Genomic DNA, 13145 nt, shown 5'->3' with positions numbered 1-13145 from the left:
TGTTTGTTCCTTCATGTTAAATGCGAGATGGCGCGCCATCCGCATATGTCCTGCCCAACGTGCCACCATTGTCGTCATGCAGTATGCCCGTCCCACTATCGTTACCACCAATTGAACTTCATTTCAACCGAGTCGACTGACACGAGAAGCGACGTCCATTGAGGAACCCCTGAAATCTGAGGCACTACTATTCACTACGGTTACTACATAGGGTCTGACCTCAGAATTGTATTGAGCAACGTTAGTGATACATGGCAATGTTTGACGAGGACTCACAGCGGGCTCATGACATAATCACCAATACGATGGGTTCCATCTTACAACATATGCTGCCAGAATAAGGTGCTGACACCCCCGATCTCAGCTCCGAAGTTGGGGACCGATCGGCCTATGTACAAGAACCGGAGTCCATGTCCCGCCGGCGGGCCGCTGGCCTGACTATGCTCGTGTCACTCCGGTCTGATCGGACTGCCTTATTTTCCCATCAATCTTTTTGACAATGATAGAGAATTGTAGCCAAGATCTCAACGTGAATCCCTCAGGATTTGGTTGAGACATCCAAAGTCCCGTGCGGCAGGGATGTAAAGCCGAGGCACTTACCGGAAAGGGTAAATTAGCCAACCTTAACATGATGACGACAAGACCCGAGGATAGGGCTGAGAATGTACTGCCTAGGTGACCCGTCCATCCCATTGGAGCTCTGACTACGTTATATCTTGACCTCACCTCGTCTCCCTCCCATATCTTTACCTTGAACGTTGACTGTAACCCTTCCCCGGGATTCTTCATTGGATAATTGGTCACAAAAAGCAACGGTCGCTATCGAAAGTTTCTCACACACGACAACCCAAATCACACTCACCATGGCATCAAACCAGCCCACCGGCGCTGCCGGACCCCTGCCAGCCATGCAAGAGCTCTCACCCACGACGTTCCTCTACGACCCGCCCTCATCCGTCCCGGACCCGAACTCACCCAAACTCGTTGCCATATTCAGCTGGATGTCGGCCCAGGACGTCCACATTGCAAAGTACACATCGCGTTACATGGCAATGTACCCCTCCGCAAGCATCCTTCTCGTGAAGTGCCCCTTCATCCACACCCTCTCCAACCGCATCTCCAAGCGGCAAATCAAGCCAGCGGTGCCCGTGATCCGCTCCGTAGCAGACTCCGTCCCCCCGCCGGCCTCGTCCGAGACAGGGGCGGGCCAGCGGGCCCCGCAGCTCCTCTTCCACGTCTTCTCCAACGGTGGCGCCACCAACCTCGCAAAGTTCCTCGAGCTCTACGCCGATGCGGATCGCGCAGGCCGTCTGGAGCTCCCGCCGCACGTGACGCTCTACGACTCTTGTCCCGGAGGATTTCACTGGATGCGGAGCTACCGCGCGATCTCGGCCTCGATGCCGCGGATCCTGGCGCCGTTGGCTCATGTCTTCATCGGCTGGTTCTGGCTCTTTCACGTCCCGTTCGGGCGCGTCGGGTTCTTTGGCAAGATGTGGGCGGCACTGCGGCAAAAGGCGCTTTTGGGCAGTGAGAGGCGGCGGGCGTATTTGTACAGCAAAGAGGATGAGATGATTTACTGGGGTGATGTGGAGAGGCACGCGGATGAGTCTGCCGAGGTCGGGTTCAAGGTCCGCAAGGAGAGGTTTGATGGGAGTCAGCATGTTGCGCATGCCAAGTTGGATTCGTCGAGGTATTGGGGCCTTGTGAAGGATGTGTGGGACGAGGACTTGGTTAAGAAGAAGGTTGAGCCGCCGACGCTGACGACGAAGTCTGCTGGTGCCCCGTCAGAACCAACGCCCGAGAACGCTTCAGAAACTGCCGACAAGACTGTAGAAGCTGTGAAGACAGCACTGGACTCACCGCAGACTGCGCCGGAGAGCCCAAAGGTCAAGCCAGAATCGCCGAAGGCCGTTCCGGAGGCAGCTCCTGAACTACCCAAGCCCGCACCGCCACCACCGGAAATTGCACCTGCGAGGCCGAAACGACAACCAACGCCGCCTCCAACCATTCAATAGGCTGGCGGTGAACGTAATTCTTTGGGTTGAACCACTTGCTACTTCCATAGATGATACCTTTTCTTCGTCTCTACATGTATAGATTGAGATACGCGGGTGCGTACTATAGACTGTCTTGAGGAATCAGATCATACCGCAATTGAGTACGGAATACTGTCTGTTGGGGGGTCTAGAGAGGTGATGTGATCTCGAGATGTACGTGGTGAAATACGGCTGAAAAGACAGAATTCCCCTGAGTCGAGGCGTGATAGCGTAAGTCCGGTTGTCCGAATCTGATACGCAAATACTGATCTTGTCGTAGCATCCACGGCTGTCGTCTCGGGAGGAGAGGTCGATCAGGGCATCGGTGTAGGTAGGCCAGAGACCGCAAGCCAACACAGTTCCATCAACGAGCAGCACTTTCCTGCCTCGTTTGAAATCTCATTGGCAGACTGACTTCTTCCTCTGAGACACTTTGCGTGACAGGGGATCTTTCCTCAATTGGTTCTTACGCATGCAGCACTCACAGCCTGCAGGAAAGCCTGACGCTTAGGAGGCACTACTAGGGCTCGTCTGTCATGCAGCCCCCTTTCCGGTTTGCCCTTATGACTGGCTCTCTGTTCTTCTGGTTGGTAGCAGAACCCTTCTCGACGACCATCAATCATTTATCCCTAGCCTACAACTTCGAGGCCGACAGAGATCACTCGGTACCGAGGGAAGTCAATCTCCACAATGGCGGAAGCCTTCGGCATTGTCGTCAGCGCCTTCACTGTCGTCGAGATTGCCGGCAAGCTTGGTTCTAGCGCAATTAAGCTCAAGAAGCTTTGGAACGAAGCCCAGAATGTGCCCCACGAGATCAGCCAGCTTGTCGAACAGGTTGACATCCTCAACACTATTCTTGCAGATATGGACAGGGAGCTCAGTCAGGCGAGCGCGCCGAGCATTGGCACTTCAGATGCCAGTCTGAAGTGTTGTCAGCAAGTGGTGAACGAGTTGGAGATACTGGCGACGGACCTACAACAGCAAATTCTTACCGCGAAGAAGTCACGGAGGAGCATAACCAAGCTCAGGGTTACTCTTAAAAGGGACTTGGTCCAGACTTGTCAGCAAAAGCTACAGTTTGCCCTGCAAATGGCACTATTATCACAGAATACGAGGATCTTGTAAGCGCGTTGATTGGTTCCGAAAGTGGACATTTCTAACATTTCCTCGAGTGCCTGCATTGCTAGTAGGGCCGACTCAACTTTGGGTGACGTTCAGACACCGAAAACTGCCGCATTTACTCTTGAAGCTTGCTCAAGCCGACATGTGCAACTGACAGAGGAGCCGGGCTACAATAGCGAAGCTTCTATCGTGAAAGCAGCCAGGATAGAGCCACACCACAACACACGGTCTTCCCTCTTCGGCGGCTTTACCAGTCGGACTGTTCCGCACTTCAAGTATCATGGCGTTCAAGGTGAGCACCTAGGTAGGTACGTGAAGCGCAAGGTTTTTAATAACACTTCGCAGTATACCAGGCACGATTACATTTACCTTGGTGGATGTCAGCGAGGCTCTGGGATATTCAGACATACCGAGCGCATGCTGGATGGAAGTTCTCACTGAGAGCTTGGACAGTCCGACCTTACAATACTCCCATATTCTACTACATAAGACGTGGAGACTGGATACTCGCTCGGCAGGAAATCGAGGAGCATCGGGCATCTTTATTCGACCGTACTGAGGAGGGGTGGACTCTGCTACATGTACGTGCATCTACGTTGATACGACTTATAACAATGATGCTGACGCAGCCTCAGTTTGCAATCAACTGGGAGCAGCTTAATCTCATTCATCATTTGCTTGAAATGGGCTTACAATTCAACGACATGTGTGGTCAAAATCATCATCTTCTCCCCTATGCATGCATGGCTCATGCTTTGAATGATACATTGGAACTCTTCAAGATTTGGGTCCATGTCGCTCTCGATGACTGCTTGGAAGATTATTTTGTCCCAGAGGAAACGACCGATAACCTCTACGCCATTTCAAGCTTTCTGTGGCAGGCTCCCGAAGCTCATCAATACGTGACGAGAAGCCTGGCGACGACATATTATCAGCTCCCGTTGAAAGCCCGCTTTGCTCATCTAAACTGGTCTCAGATCAACCCACGGATTCTACTAGACGATATACAGCACGATGAAGGTATCAAACCCGCAGACTTCAATGAGATCCTCGACACATCGTTAGGCAGCTCTCTAGAACACTTCGCCGCGTCATACTCAAGTGATCTAACGGTAGAGTCTTACTATGAGGCATCTGGCTGGAGAGAACTTGCGCGGTGGGTTCTTCAAGGCGTGTCCTCTCAAAGGCTAAGCATGCACATGTCTTTTGATGCCGCCGAGGAGAAACCCCTTTATCACACGCCATGCTTTTCTGGACTTTTTTCAACCTATTGCTATCTTTCAGAATGCAAACGCAAAACCTCCTCCTTTTTACGAATGTGGCTAGAAGACGTCCAGATCTCGGGGCATGACCTTGAGGAATACGGCCGACGAGAGATGGAGTATTTCAAGTGCGAGGCGCGGCTGCGAGAAGAACGTTTGATTCTAGAGTATGACGAAAGCTCGTATGGTACTGGAATGCGACTGGTATCTTTTACGTATGGGCGCGAGCCTGGAGACTGGGACCTAATCTGGAGTCTGGAGGCCGAGGAATACGCTGGCGAGTTTTGGGATCTGATCGAGAATCCGCCTTTACGAATCCCAGGAGCGTGGGTAGACGAGGATTGATAGTTTTGAGGGGCTAGTCAACTCTCAGACTCGGTCTTATTCATCTTCAAACCTCTTTCAAGTTGACCTTTGCCCGTACCAAAATCGCCGTCCTCCTCAAGGTATCATGAAAGCTGAAAAAACGGGACAAAGGGAAGCGGGCATCTGAGGACAGGATCAGGGTCTGGCTTTTGTCAGCCAGCTGCTCTTTTCAAATTTACGACGTGATGGCATTCGTGTAAGCTGGCTGTGTTGTCATGGGAGAGCAGACTCTTGCGACTTTGTCACTTGTGGTCTTGTGCTGCGCCTCCCTTAAGGGAGACATCATTGAGAACAGTATCTCCAGCCGCTTCGCAGAGTATATTCAATTGCCTCATACCCTCACGTAATCTGAGGCTGCCTGGCCGTTGAACATTATCGCTTCCGTGCCCACTCTATGTCTTCAGGTCTACATCGCCAGCCATCTAATCCAATTATCACAAGCCTTGAACCGCACGAGACGCATGGCAAACCATTTCATTCTCCAAAGAGGCCATTGATTGGTCGCTCCGTTGGTCAGAGAAGCAAGCACACATTTGAGTGCAGTGACAAGAAATAGCGAGGCCTATCCATGGCCCCAATGACGTCCATGGTCTGCGGCGGCCTCAAACTTGGCGCTTACTGGTTCGCTCAGGCAAAGGAGCTAGCTTATTCACTACTCATGGCTCTGTGCCACCAAAATTTTGAGACAGTTCCAACAGGGACTGGAATCAGCCCCTCAGTTCAGCTGGCGAAGTACGCTGACGAGTGGTGAGGAATTGGAGCATTCTCGCAGACAGCCATGTGCGCAGCTGCGCACTCTAGCTTGATGTCTAGTTATCCTACGGCTATAAGAGGGCCATTGCTTTTCATTTGATACTTTTCACTTCCCTTTTTCCATAGCCTTTTCAATCGAATTATCGCTGTAAGACGGGATATTCTACAGCTCAAAGAAAGTCTGACGAATCATGGAAATCAACCCAGTCGAACCCGCGACGCTCCCGCCGGGCGAACTCAGGATGCGCGTGGACACTATATTGGAGCACGAAAAGCAGTCAATTCTCGAGCTCTACAGGTTGCATCCTCTAGATGAATTGATTGATTACTTGAGGACATTACATGGCGTCTCTGTGCGGTAGGCTGCCCCGTCACATTAGCAAATAGAGATACTAACCTTCCGACCGTTAAGGAGGCGGCATGTCGTCTACAAACTGGGAATTTGGGGAGCCTCCAAAGACAACAATCGCGATGAGGAAAATTTATCCTCAATTTTAGGTCAACATATTCAAGAACTAGTCAAGACGGGCTCCCTGTTCGCAAACCCCAACCCCAAGGGATGCCACTTGTTTAAATGGGCCAACGAAGCCGACCAAATCATCCATGATTTCCGCCATAACGACAGTCATGACACTCTTTCACCTTCATCTTTTACAAAACTGTTGAAAGATCTCAATGGAGTCATTACGGATGAGCACCCTCAGCTGATAAGGGTACTATTTGGCGTTTGGGAAGGTATTACACAGATCGATGATACCAACACTGCAAGCAGATACTTCATCCATCAAGTCTATGATATCTGTCAGGAGCTTCTCGGTGAGGATAATCTCATCAGAAGAACCTTCGGTTGTCTCAATTTCGGAGTCTTCAAGCCAGCGGAGTGTCTGGAGCTCCTCGAGCTCCTTCCAGCAAAGCTTTTCGCTCAAAAGTCTGAAAGCCTTGGTCCAAGTTTCGAGACGAGCAACAAGACGAACGACAAGACGAACGCCAAGACGAACGACTATCAGACTATATCCTCAGAGAGTAGGAAGACTGCCGTTGATTTCTGGGTTCAAAGGTCACTCAGCGACTTCTCTCAGCATACACTTTCGAAAAGGAAAAGGCGCCATAACATCGGCAGCTTGGCTATTCGGCATCTTTTTGAGAACAACGACGGGCAAGAAAGGCGATTATCAAAATCGGTTACTCAACACTTTCCTTGGAACACCTCGACGGAGAGGTGGCTAGCTGACCCAAGTCATGGGCCGCCTTACACCAGTCTTCAACCACCACCAAACATCTTCGTATCGCCAAATGGCGCCAAGAACATTGCATTTGGCACTTTATTGCGCAGCCAGACACAATCATTCATCGAAATCGAACGTTCCAACGAACTCGACACTGAAGACTCTTGGCCTCCACAGAAGCCCGGACATGTATCTCCACCACTTTTGGAGCAAGTTGGACAATCATCGATCAAAACTCTCCAGTACAATCCCTCAAAGGACTCTTTAGAAGGTAGCGACTTCGATGTTCTTGAGCTCTCGGGCAATCAAACATCTGATTGTCAGACGCCTGATAATGAATCGCCTGATTATCGGTCGAAGACACAAAGCACTTGGTCGCCGCATGAGAATGAGCGTCAAGTGGCTGTGGGTGAGAGTTCAGGTTCTCCATACGGAGAGTCGGATATTACGAGCGATTCGACGGCGGATGAACAACAACAACAAATGCGAGCAATGGAAGCAGAGAGGCGCCAGATCGTTCAAACAGTTATGGATGCGTTTCTGCACGACTTGGATAGTCATTTAGAGGATATCACTGGCAATTTTGTTGCCATCAAAGAAGAGGATGCAGGTGAACCTACTCAGGCTCCCTCAGGGGCTGAGGGGTTAACCAAAGGCGAACAGGGCCAAAAGCCTCGAAAACAACAGAAATTGTGCGGCAAGGGAGGGGATTGCGGTAGACGGAAAGGCAAAGGTCTTGCTGACGACGGAGATGAAGACGACGAAAGCGCCGAAGACGGGGACGGCAGTGAGCGACGCCGCAAAGTGCCAAGCATGCAAGACGGGCCCAAGGTTATACCGCTTGCATGCCCCTACTTCAAGTGGGACCCTCATGGATGCCCCAGAAAGAAGGAATGCGCAGGCCCGGGGTGGCCTTCAGTGCATCGCGTGAAGTGAGTCGTTGCTGTTTACTACTTCATTCCCTAGTGGTCTAATTTGCTGAAATATGACGCCCAGAGAGCACCTCTACCGCCGGCATGGATCGCCATTTGAATGCCCTAGATGCCGACGGGATCTCAAGGCGCAAAGTGCGTTGAATTCGCACCTCAAACTCGCCCAGATTTGCGAGGTTAACAACGAATTAAATCTGTCTGGAAGGTTCAGATTTGGGCCGGATATCGAACGTCGACTCAGGGTCAGATGCTCATCGAAGCAGACTGAAGCAGATAAATGGAAGCACGTGTACCGAACTCTCTTCGACGTTAGGGAAGATGAAATACCCACACCTTGTGAGTCCGAGCTGATGGAAGTTTAAGTCAGACGGAATTAACTCGAGATCTCTATAGACTATGATCATGATGTCTCCGCAATTGATCGAGAGGAGACCTGGAAGGAGTACACGCGCCGTGAGATCATGATCCTCCTTCGAGAGCGCATCGAAGCTGAGGTTGGGCGAAGATTTGCGGCTATGGCACCCGAGCTTATAGACGGGCTGAGGGATATCGTCCACGACCTGGAGCTCGTACTAAGAGAAAACTTCGAAAAGAGTCGGGAGCAAGCTAGAACCATTGATCGAGACGAGGCCTTTGTCAGACCGCCCTCGTTGCCAGTTGCCGGCGAATCCTCTACGAATACAGCCCAGACACCAGGTAACGAGGAGGGAGAGATGGCAGTGGTCTCAGGGTTCGTGCCCAGTACGGATAACAACTTGACGGAAAATCTCTCTGTCGACGATCCGCAGCAAGGGCTCTACTCTGCCTGGACGGAAGCGAGGGAAATGGGCACGCAGAACCAGGGAATGGTGGGAGGAGAGCAAACTTTCGCCTCTTCACTATTGGGTGACGACTTTGACTTTGTCAACTATGACGGAGGCAACAACATGTTTTGAGTGTAGCAGCAGAGTGAATATGCCCTAGTAGGTCTAGGATTGGACTAACTTCCAGAACGACCTAATCTGCTCTCGTATGAGCTTCTTGTAGGCTGATAAATGGCATCGTGGGAGGCTGGAGTTGTCAAATACTGCATCATATCATCCGTTCACTCAGGTCGATCACGATACATGGCTTCATCCCATGGCCGACTAATCGCAAGCAATGAATTTAGGTTGGATCATGTAGTCATCCAAGATATCTCATCTGATCCTACAGTAGTGGAAGAAATCCTGGCACACTCCAGGAGAACCTCGATAGCAGGACAATGGATGGGGTATTGAAACGAGGGCTCATGCTGCGAAACCGATTGCGCTTTTGTATTAACTGTGAATTCTTCTCTTGTCAAAGAGCAATCCATCGTGACCTCTCGATGCCCGCGAGGGAGCATGCGAGACGTGTCGTACATTACCCGCATGCCAAGAGGCGCGGATCCCCTCGCTAGGAGCCCCTCCCAATCGCCACGCCACTAACGTAGGTAAAAGGTAGACTAGGGTATCTCTCCTCTCCCTCAGGAATGCGGCGGAGAGTCCGCCGCAGGCCTGCCACGCACACCTGTGACCTTGAAGTCCAGTGTACCCACCCAGAAATAACATTATTGCCCGCCCTTTTGTCCTGATCGTCGTCGTATGCGTCATGTGCCTGTGATGTTGCTGATGTGGTTCCAATCGATTGATGCCAATGCCAATCCCGCATGTGCGCAACACCATCGCGTCCGTGGTATCCCGAGTCCTGAAGTCCCCAATGCCATTATGTATGTATTCCATGTCGAACACCAAACGCCTCGCCAGGAGTGTAGAGAGAGAGGGGGGAAAGGAAGAGATGGACAAATACCCTCCCCAAAGTTCGAACCGTGTCATAACTCCATCATTATCGCAAGCTTCATCGAGCTTTTCACGTCCTCGCCTTCTTCTTCTTCCTTCCCTCCCCTTCGTCCCGGCCCCTCTTGCTCGAGCCGGGTTGTGGTATTGACGCCGATGACGACGATCCTGCTGCTGTGTATGCTGCTGATGACGGGTGTTGGTATTGCTGATACTGCTGATATTGATGATGATACTGCTGAAAATCCTGCTCACCAAAGTCCATACCGGCAACGCCTTCGTCCTCGCCGGCGCAGGCGTCGCATTCCTGGTCAAAGGCGTGTGTCTCGACGTCGACGCCACGCCGACACGAGCCGAACTTGTCGGCGTTCTTGGCCTCGAGGCACGAGAGCTGCTGGGAGAGGTCGGCCCAGGTGAGGGATTCGTTGCAGCGGGTGCAGGTGCCCGCGAAGAGCACGAGGCGGCACATTGTGTGTGTGTGTGTATGTGTTTCTTTTGTGTTCTCTTTTGAGGCGGGAGGTAGTTGAGGCGCTGTTTGGAGGGAGTTGTGAGGAGGACTGGGTACGATGTCGAGAGGGGAAGAGGTGGCAGTGTGGTTTTTCGAGTTCCCCCAAGCCCCAAAGTGATCCCTGGGCGAATGAGTTCGTTTTGCGAGTGTTCAATCAGGTAGGTAGGACAAGGGGAAAACGACAAAGAAGGATTTATGCTTGTTTATCGACCGTTTGGAAGTTGAATCCGCAATGACCTTACGAGGGGGTAAACAAGGTCTTTCGAGAGTAAGAGAAATAAGAATTAGTCGGACACGGTTCGAGGAGAAGGAAAGAATGTTGAACGGCAGAAGAAGGATGAACTAAAATCAATCGTCGACGGATGGGCAGCCACAAGCTTTCAAAGGATCGACACGGGGGGCCCTAGCACATCTCGATAGAAAAACGCGACATGGAGCTTGACGGGTTGTGTTGACACACTGACAGGTACGGATACACCAGGACAGAATCATAAAGGGGGGGTAGGGGTGTGTGTGAGGGGGGTGAGGGGCCGACGGGTAGAGAAGTCTGAGAGACAGACGGAATCAGAGACAGGGAGTTCGGAGAGGAAGCGAGAAGAGCTCATGCAGCCCAAGCCCTCTCCCGGAAGTGAACTTGAGAAGAAGAAACGAGGTTCAAGGGGAAGAACGACGAAGAGAGTGAAAAAAGCAACAATCATAGATGAGCAGGAAGCGCCCTCTCTCTCAGAATCTCTGGCTGCCAGCCTGCCATCCACCATGCAGCTCGCCAACAGCCAACCGTCTTGCAGTAGACTATATGCAGGATGCGGCTTAGCCTCGCCCTTGCGCCGCCGCTTAGCTGCACATCAAGACGCGAGACGAGAAAGAAAGTGAGAAGCGAGCTGCATTCGCTGTTGGCTGTCGAGTTGAGTATCCTGCTTGTTTCTCTCTCTGTGTCATGACTGTTCTGTCTACGCAGTATGCCATGCCATGTCATGCCATGCCCATGTCCATGCCCCTCTCCCCGTCTATCCATGTGTGTGTGAGAGAGAGAGAGAGTGCTCCAATTCTTCTGCACACCCACCCCAGCACATCCACTCGCGGCCCGCGGCACTCTGCCGGGGAACACAGACAGGCCTTCCCATCGTGAGGAACGATGTCCTGTGGAGTTGATGTATGTATGTAAGAAAAAAGGCCTTTGGCGGCCACGCTTCATAGGATCACGAAAAGGAGGGGTGGGACGGGAACGGGGGTAGAGCGAGGCGAGAGGGAAGAGGGCATCTTGCCCCGAGACATTTCTTGCAGTGACATTCCAGGCACCCATTCCTGTTCAGCGTGTGTAACTTTTCTTCTCTGTGGAGATGAGGCGATTTGAACGGAAATGGCTTTTCTTGTTGTTTCCAACGGCGCTGAGACACTGCGCCGAGCCTTTTCCCTTTCGCCTCTGCGTACGTAGCACGACTTTCGCCAGTACAATACACAACTTGTACGGAAGATCCAAGAGAAGAGTAGGCACGGGATAACTTCCACCATTGACGCTTCAGAGTCGAAGATCGAGAGTCAGAAAGAGGTGTGCGGGAGGCACGGGAGACACGCGGCGCAAAAACAAGCTTTGAGATGGGATTGTCTTAGGGCCGGGCGAGAGAGGCAGAGCATGGATCGCGAAGCGAGCAATGCAACATGCCCCTTTCAGGATAGCTCCGGGATCAAGCTCCCTTGCAAACGGCAGACCTCAAGTTGTCCCCTCCCGAGTCCCGCATTCCGCTTTCTCTGTCTTTGAGTGTCTCTAAGTGTCTCCCGCGGGGATCAGCAGTTATGTGTCAGTCTGCTCTCTCTAAGGGAACAAACCCCTCGATCGTCTGGCCTTATGGCCCAAGATAGCTATGGCGATGGTTTCGAGATGCTGTTGTTGCATTCAACACAGCCTCATGCCACAGTGCTACCCAAAATGCTCCCCCATATTCTCCCACTCTTGCCCCCTCATGACCCCCCAAAAGTCATCCTGCATTGCAACCTTGGATCGGCACATGCAAGGCCAGATAAGGCAGACGGTTCGAAGGGAACACACAGTCCGACAATCCACCTTCCGTAGAACAACACGCGGGCACGGGAGCACGTACATCCGCACGCCTTTTCCGCTCAAAGAGCCCGTTTTCTCTCCTACGCTCGTTGGCTCGAACGGCCTAGACCCTTGACCTATTCTGAATCAACGACGCTGTTCAGCGTCCGTTAACAAACTTTCCCAAAAAGTTGACTCGGGTACACCAACCTGAGGACCTCGTGCTCGTGCGCCTCTTTCTTTCCTTTCCCCGTTGTTTACGGAGAAGTTAGAGTGGTCCTTTCGGTTTAGGCCGTCGCCCATCCGTCACTGAGCGCCTGTTACGGCCGGCCGGTGGGATGACAATATCCGAACAGAACAGGAGTGACACCACATATCCTGACCTGCCGACGGATACCGGTACATCTTTCAGAGGCCATGAACGAATCGGCTTCTGACAGACGGCAGAGTCGGGGACTCGACCAATGCGGGGGGAAGGGAGAAACGCAGCCTCTTGCGCATCCCTCGTCCTCCCCTGCACGGCATGTCAGTTCATCACGTCTCTCTGTTCCCACACCAACCTTAACCTTACTTACACTCCTCGCTCTCGCTAATTAATATCAGTCAGACATTGACAGGTAGGTAGGCGACGCATGTAAGAAGGGCGGTTGTGAGTTGAGGTGTGCGTACGGGCGACCACACACGCATACACGTCCCTGCCCGACAAATGTCTCGCGTGAGATTTGCATCGAAGCACAGCTAAACTCTTGCCTGTCTCGCCCGTGATAAGAAAACAAACAAAACCAAAGTTTTGTCAAATCGCCTGGCAGTTTCTTGGCGTGGTGTCGGAGATATTTCCCGCCGCGCAGAACTTTCGGCTCGCTCGTCCTTCCGCACGCGTCGGCTGTGCAGATCGCAAGCACCAGTGGTTTTTGATTTCCAGATGAACCGTTTAGAAAGCTTACACACCAACAACCAAATGGAACCTTATCGCCAAAGAGATTCAACAGGGAGATTCAACAGGGAGATTCAACAGGAAGATTGGGATAGGGTAAGAAAAAGGACAGAGCACACGGCGCAGCACAGACTTGGAGCTCGCAAGGACATTTCACATGCATCCAGACAAG

The 13145-nt window shown here is 52.0% G+C and overlaps 4 protein-coding genes across 4 annotated transcripts; 3 read left to right on the top strand and 1 right to left on the bottom strand.

Moving 5' to 3' along the window:
- Positions 1 to 863: 863 nt before the first annotated feature.
- Positions 864 to 2015, top strand: CLUP02_00640 (uncharacterized protein; the record flags this gene model as incomplete). Its single annotated transcript, XM_049279687.1, has 1 exon — positions 864 to 2015. The coding sequence occupies one exon, from the start codon at positions 864 to 866 to the stop codon at positions 2013 to 2015; it is 1152 nt and encodes a 383-aa protein (XP_049135644.1).
- A 711-nt stretch (positions 2016 to 2726) lies between these two features.
- Positions 2727 to 4765, top strand: CLUP02_00639 (uncharacterized protein; the record flags this gene model as incomplete). Its single annotated transcript, XM_049279686.1, has 3 exons — positions 2727 to 3157; positions 3296 to 3450; positions 3504 to 4765. 3 exons carry the CDS (start codon positions 2727 to 2729, stop codon positions 4763 to 4765), a joined length of 1848 nt encoding a protein of 615 aa, XP_049135643.1.
- A 965-nt stretch (positions 4766 to 5730) lies between these two features.
- On the top strand, positions 5731 to 8632 carry CLUP02_00638 (uncharacterized protein; the record flags this gene model as incomplete). The annotated part of the gene is made up of 4 exons (XM_049279685.1): positions 5731 to 5897; positions 5952 to 7697; positions 7762 to 8033; positions 8091 to 8632. The coding sequence occupies 4 exons, from the start codon at positions 5731 to 5733 to the stop codon at positions 8630 to 8632; spliced, it is 2727 nt and encodes a 908-aa protein (XP_049135642.1).
- A 44-nt stretch (positions 8633 to 8676) lies between these two features.
- CLUP02_00637 (uncharacterized protein) lies at positions 8677 to 13125 on the bottom strand (the record flags this gene model as incomplete). Its single annotated transcript, XM_049279684.1, has 20 exons — positions 8677 to 8763; positions 8890 to 9141; positions 9228 to 9314; positions 9380 to 9455; positions 9571 to 10122; positions 10171 to 10343; positions 10562 to 10723; positions 10780 to 10891; positions 10956 to 11008; positions 11061 to 11141; positions 11205 to 11389; positions 11455 to 11590; positions 11712 to 11766; positions 11924 to 11994; positions 12064 to 12176; positions 12219 to 12249; positions 12350 to 12553; positions 12649 to 12734; positions 12818 to 12922; positions 13107 to 13125. 20 exons carry the CDS (start codon positions 13123 to 13125, stop codon positions 8677 to 8679), a joined length of 2640 nt encoding a protein of 879 aa, XP_049135641.1.
- Between the last annotated feature and the right edge of the window lie 20 nt (positions 13126 to 13145).

The sequence above is a fragment of the Colletotrichum lupini genome, chromosome 1 (assembly GCF_023278565.1).
Source record: "Colletotrichum lupini chromosome 1, complete sequence".
In the NCBI taxonomy this organism is placed as follows: Eukaryota; Fungi; Ascomycota; class Sordariomycetes; order Glomerellales; family Glomerellaceae; genus Colletotrichum; species Colletotrichum lupini.
Note: the sequence above shows the minus strand (reverse complement) of the source record. Positions and strands in the feature narration are given on the sequence as shown.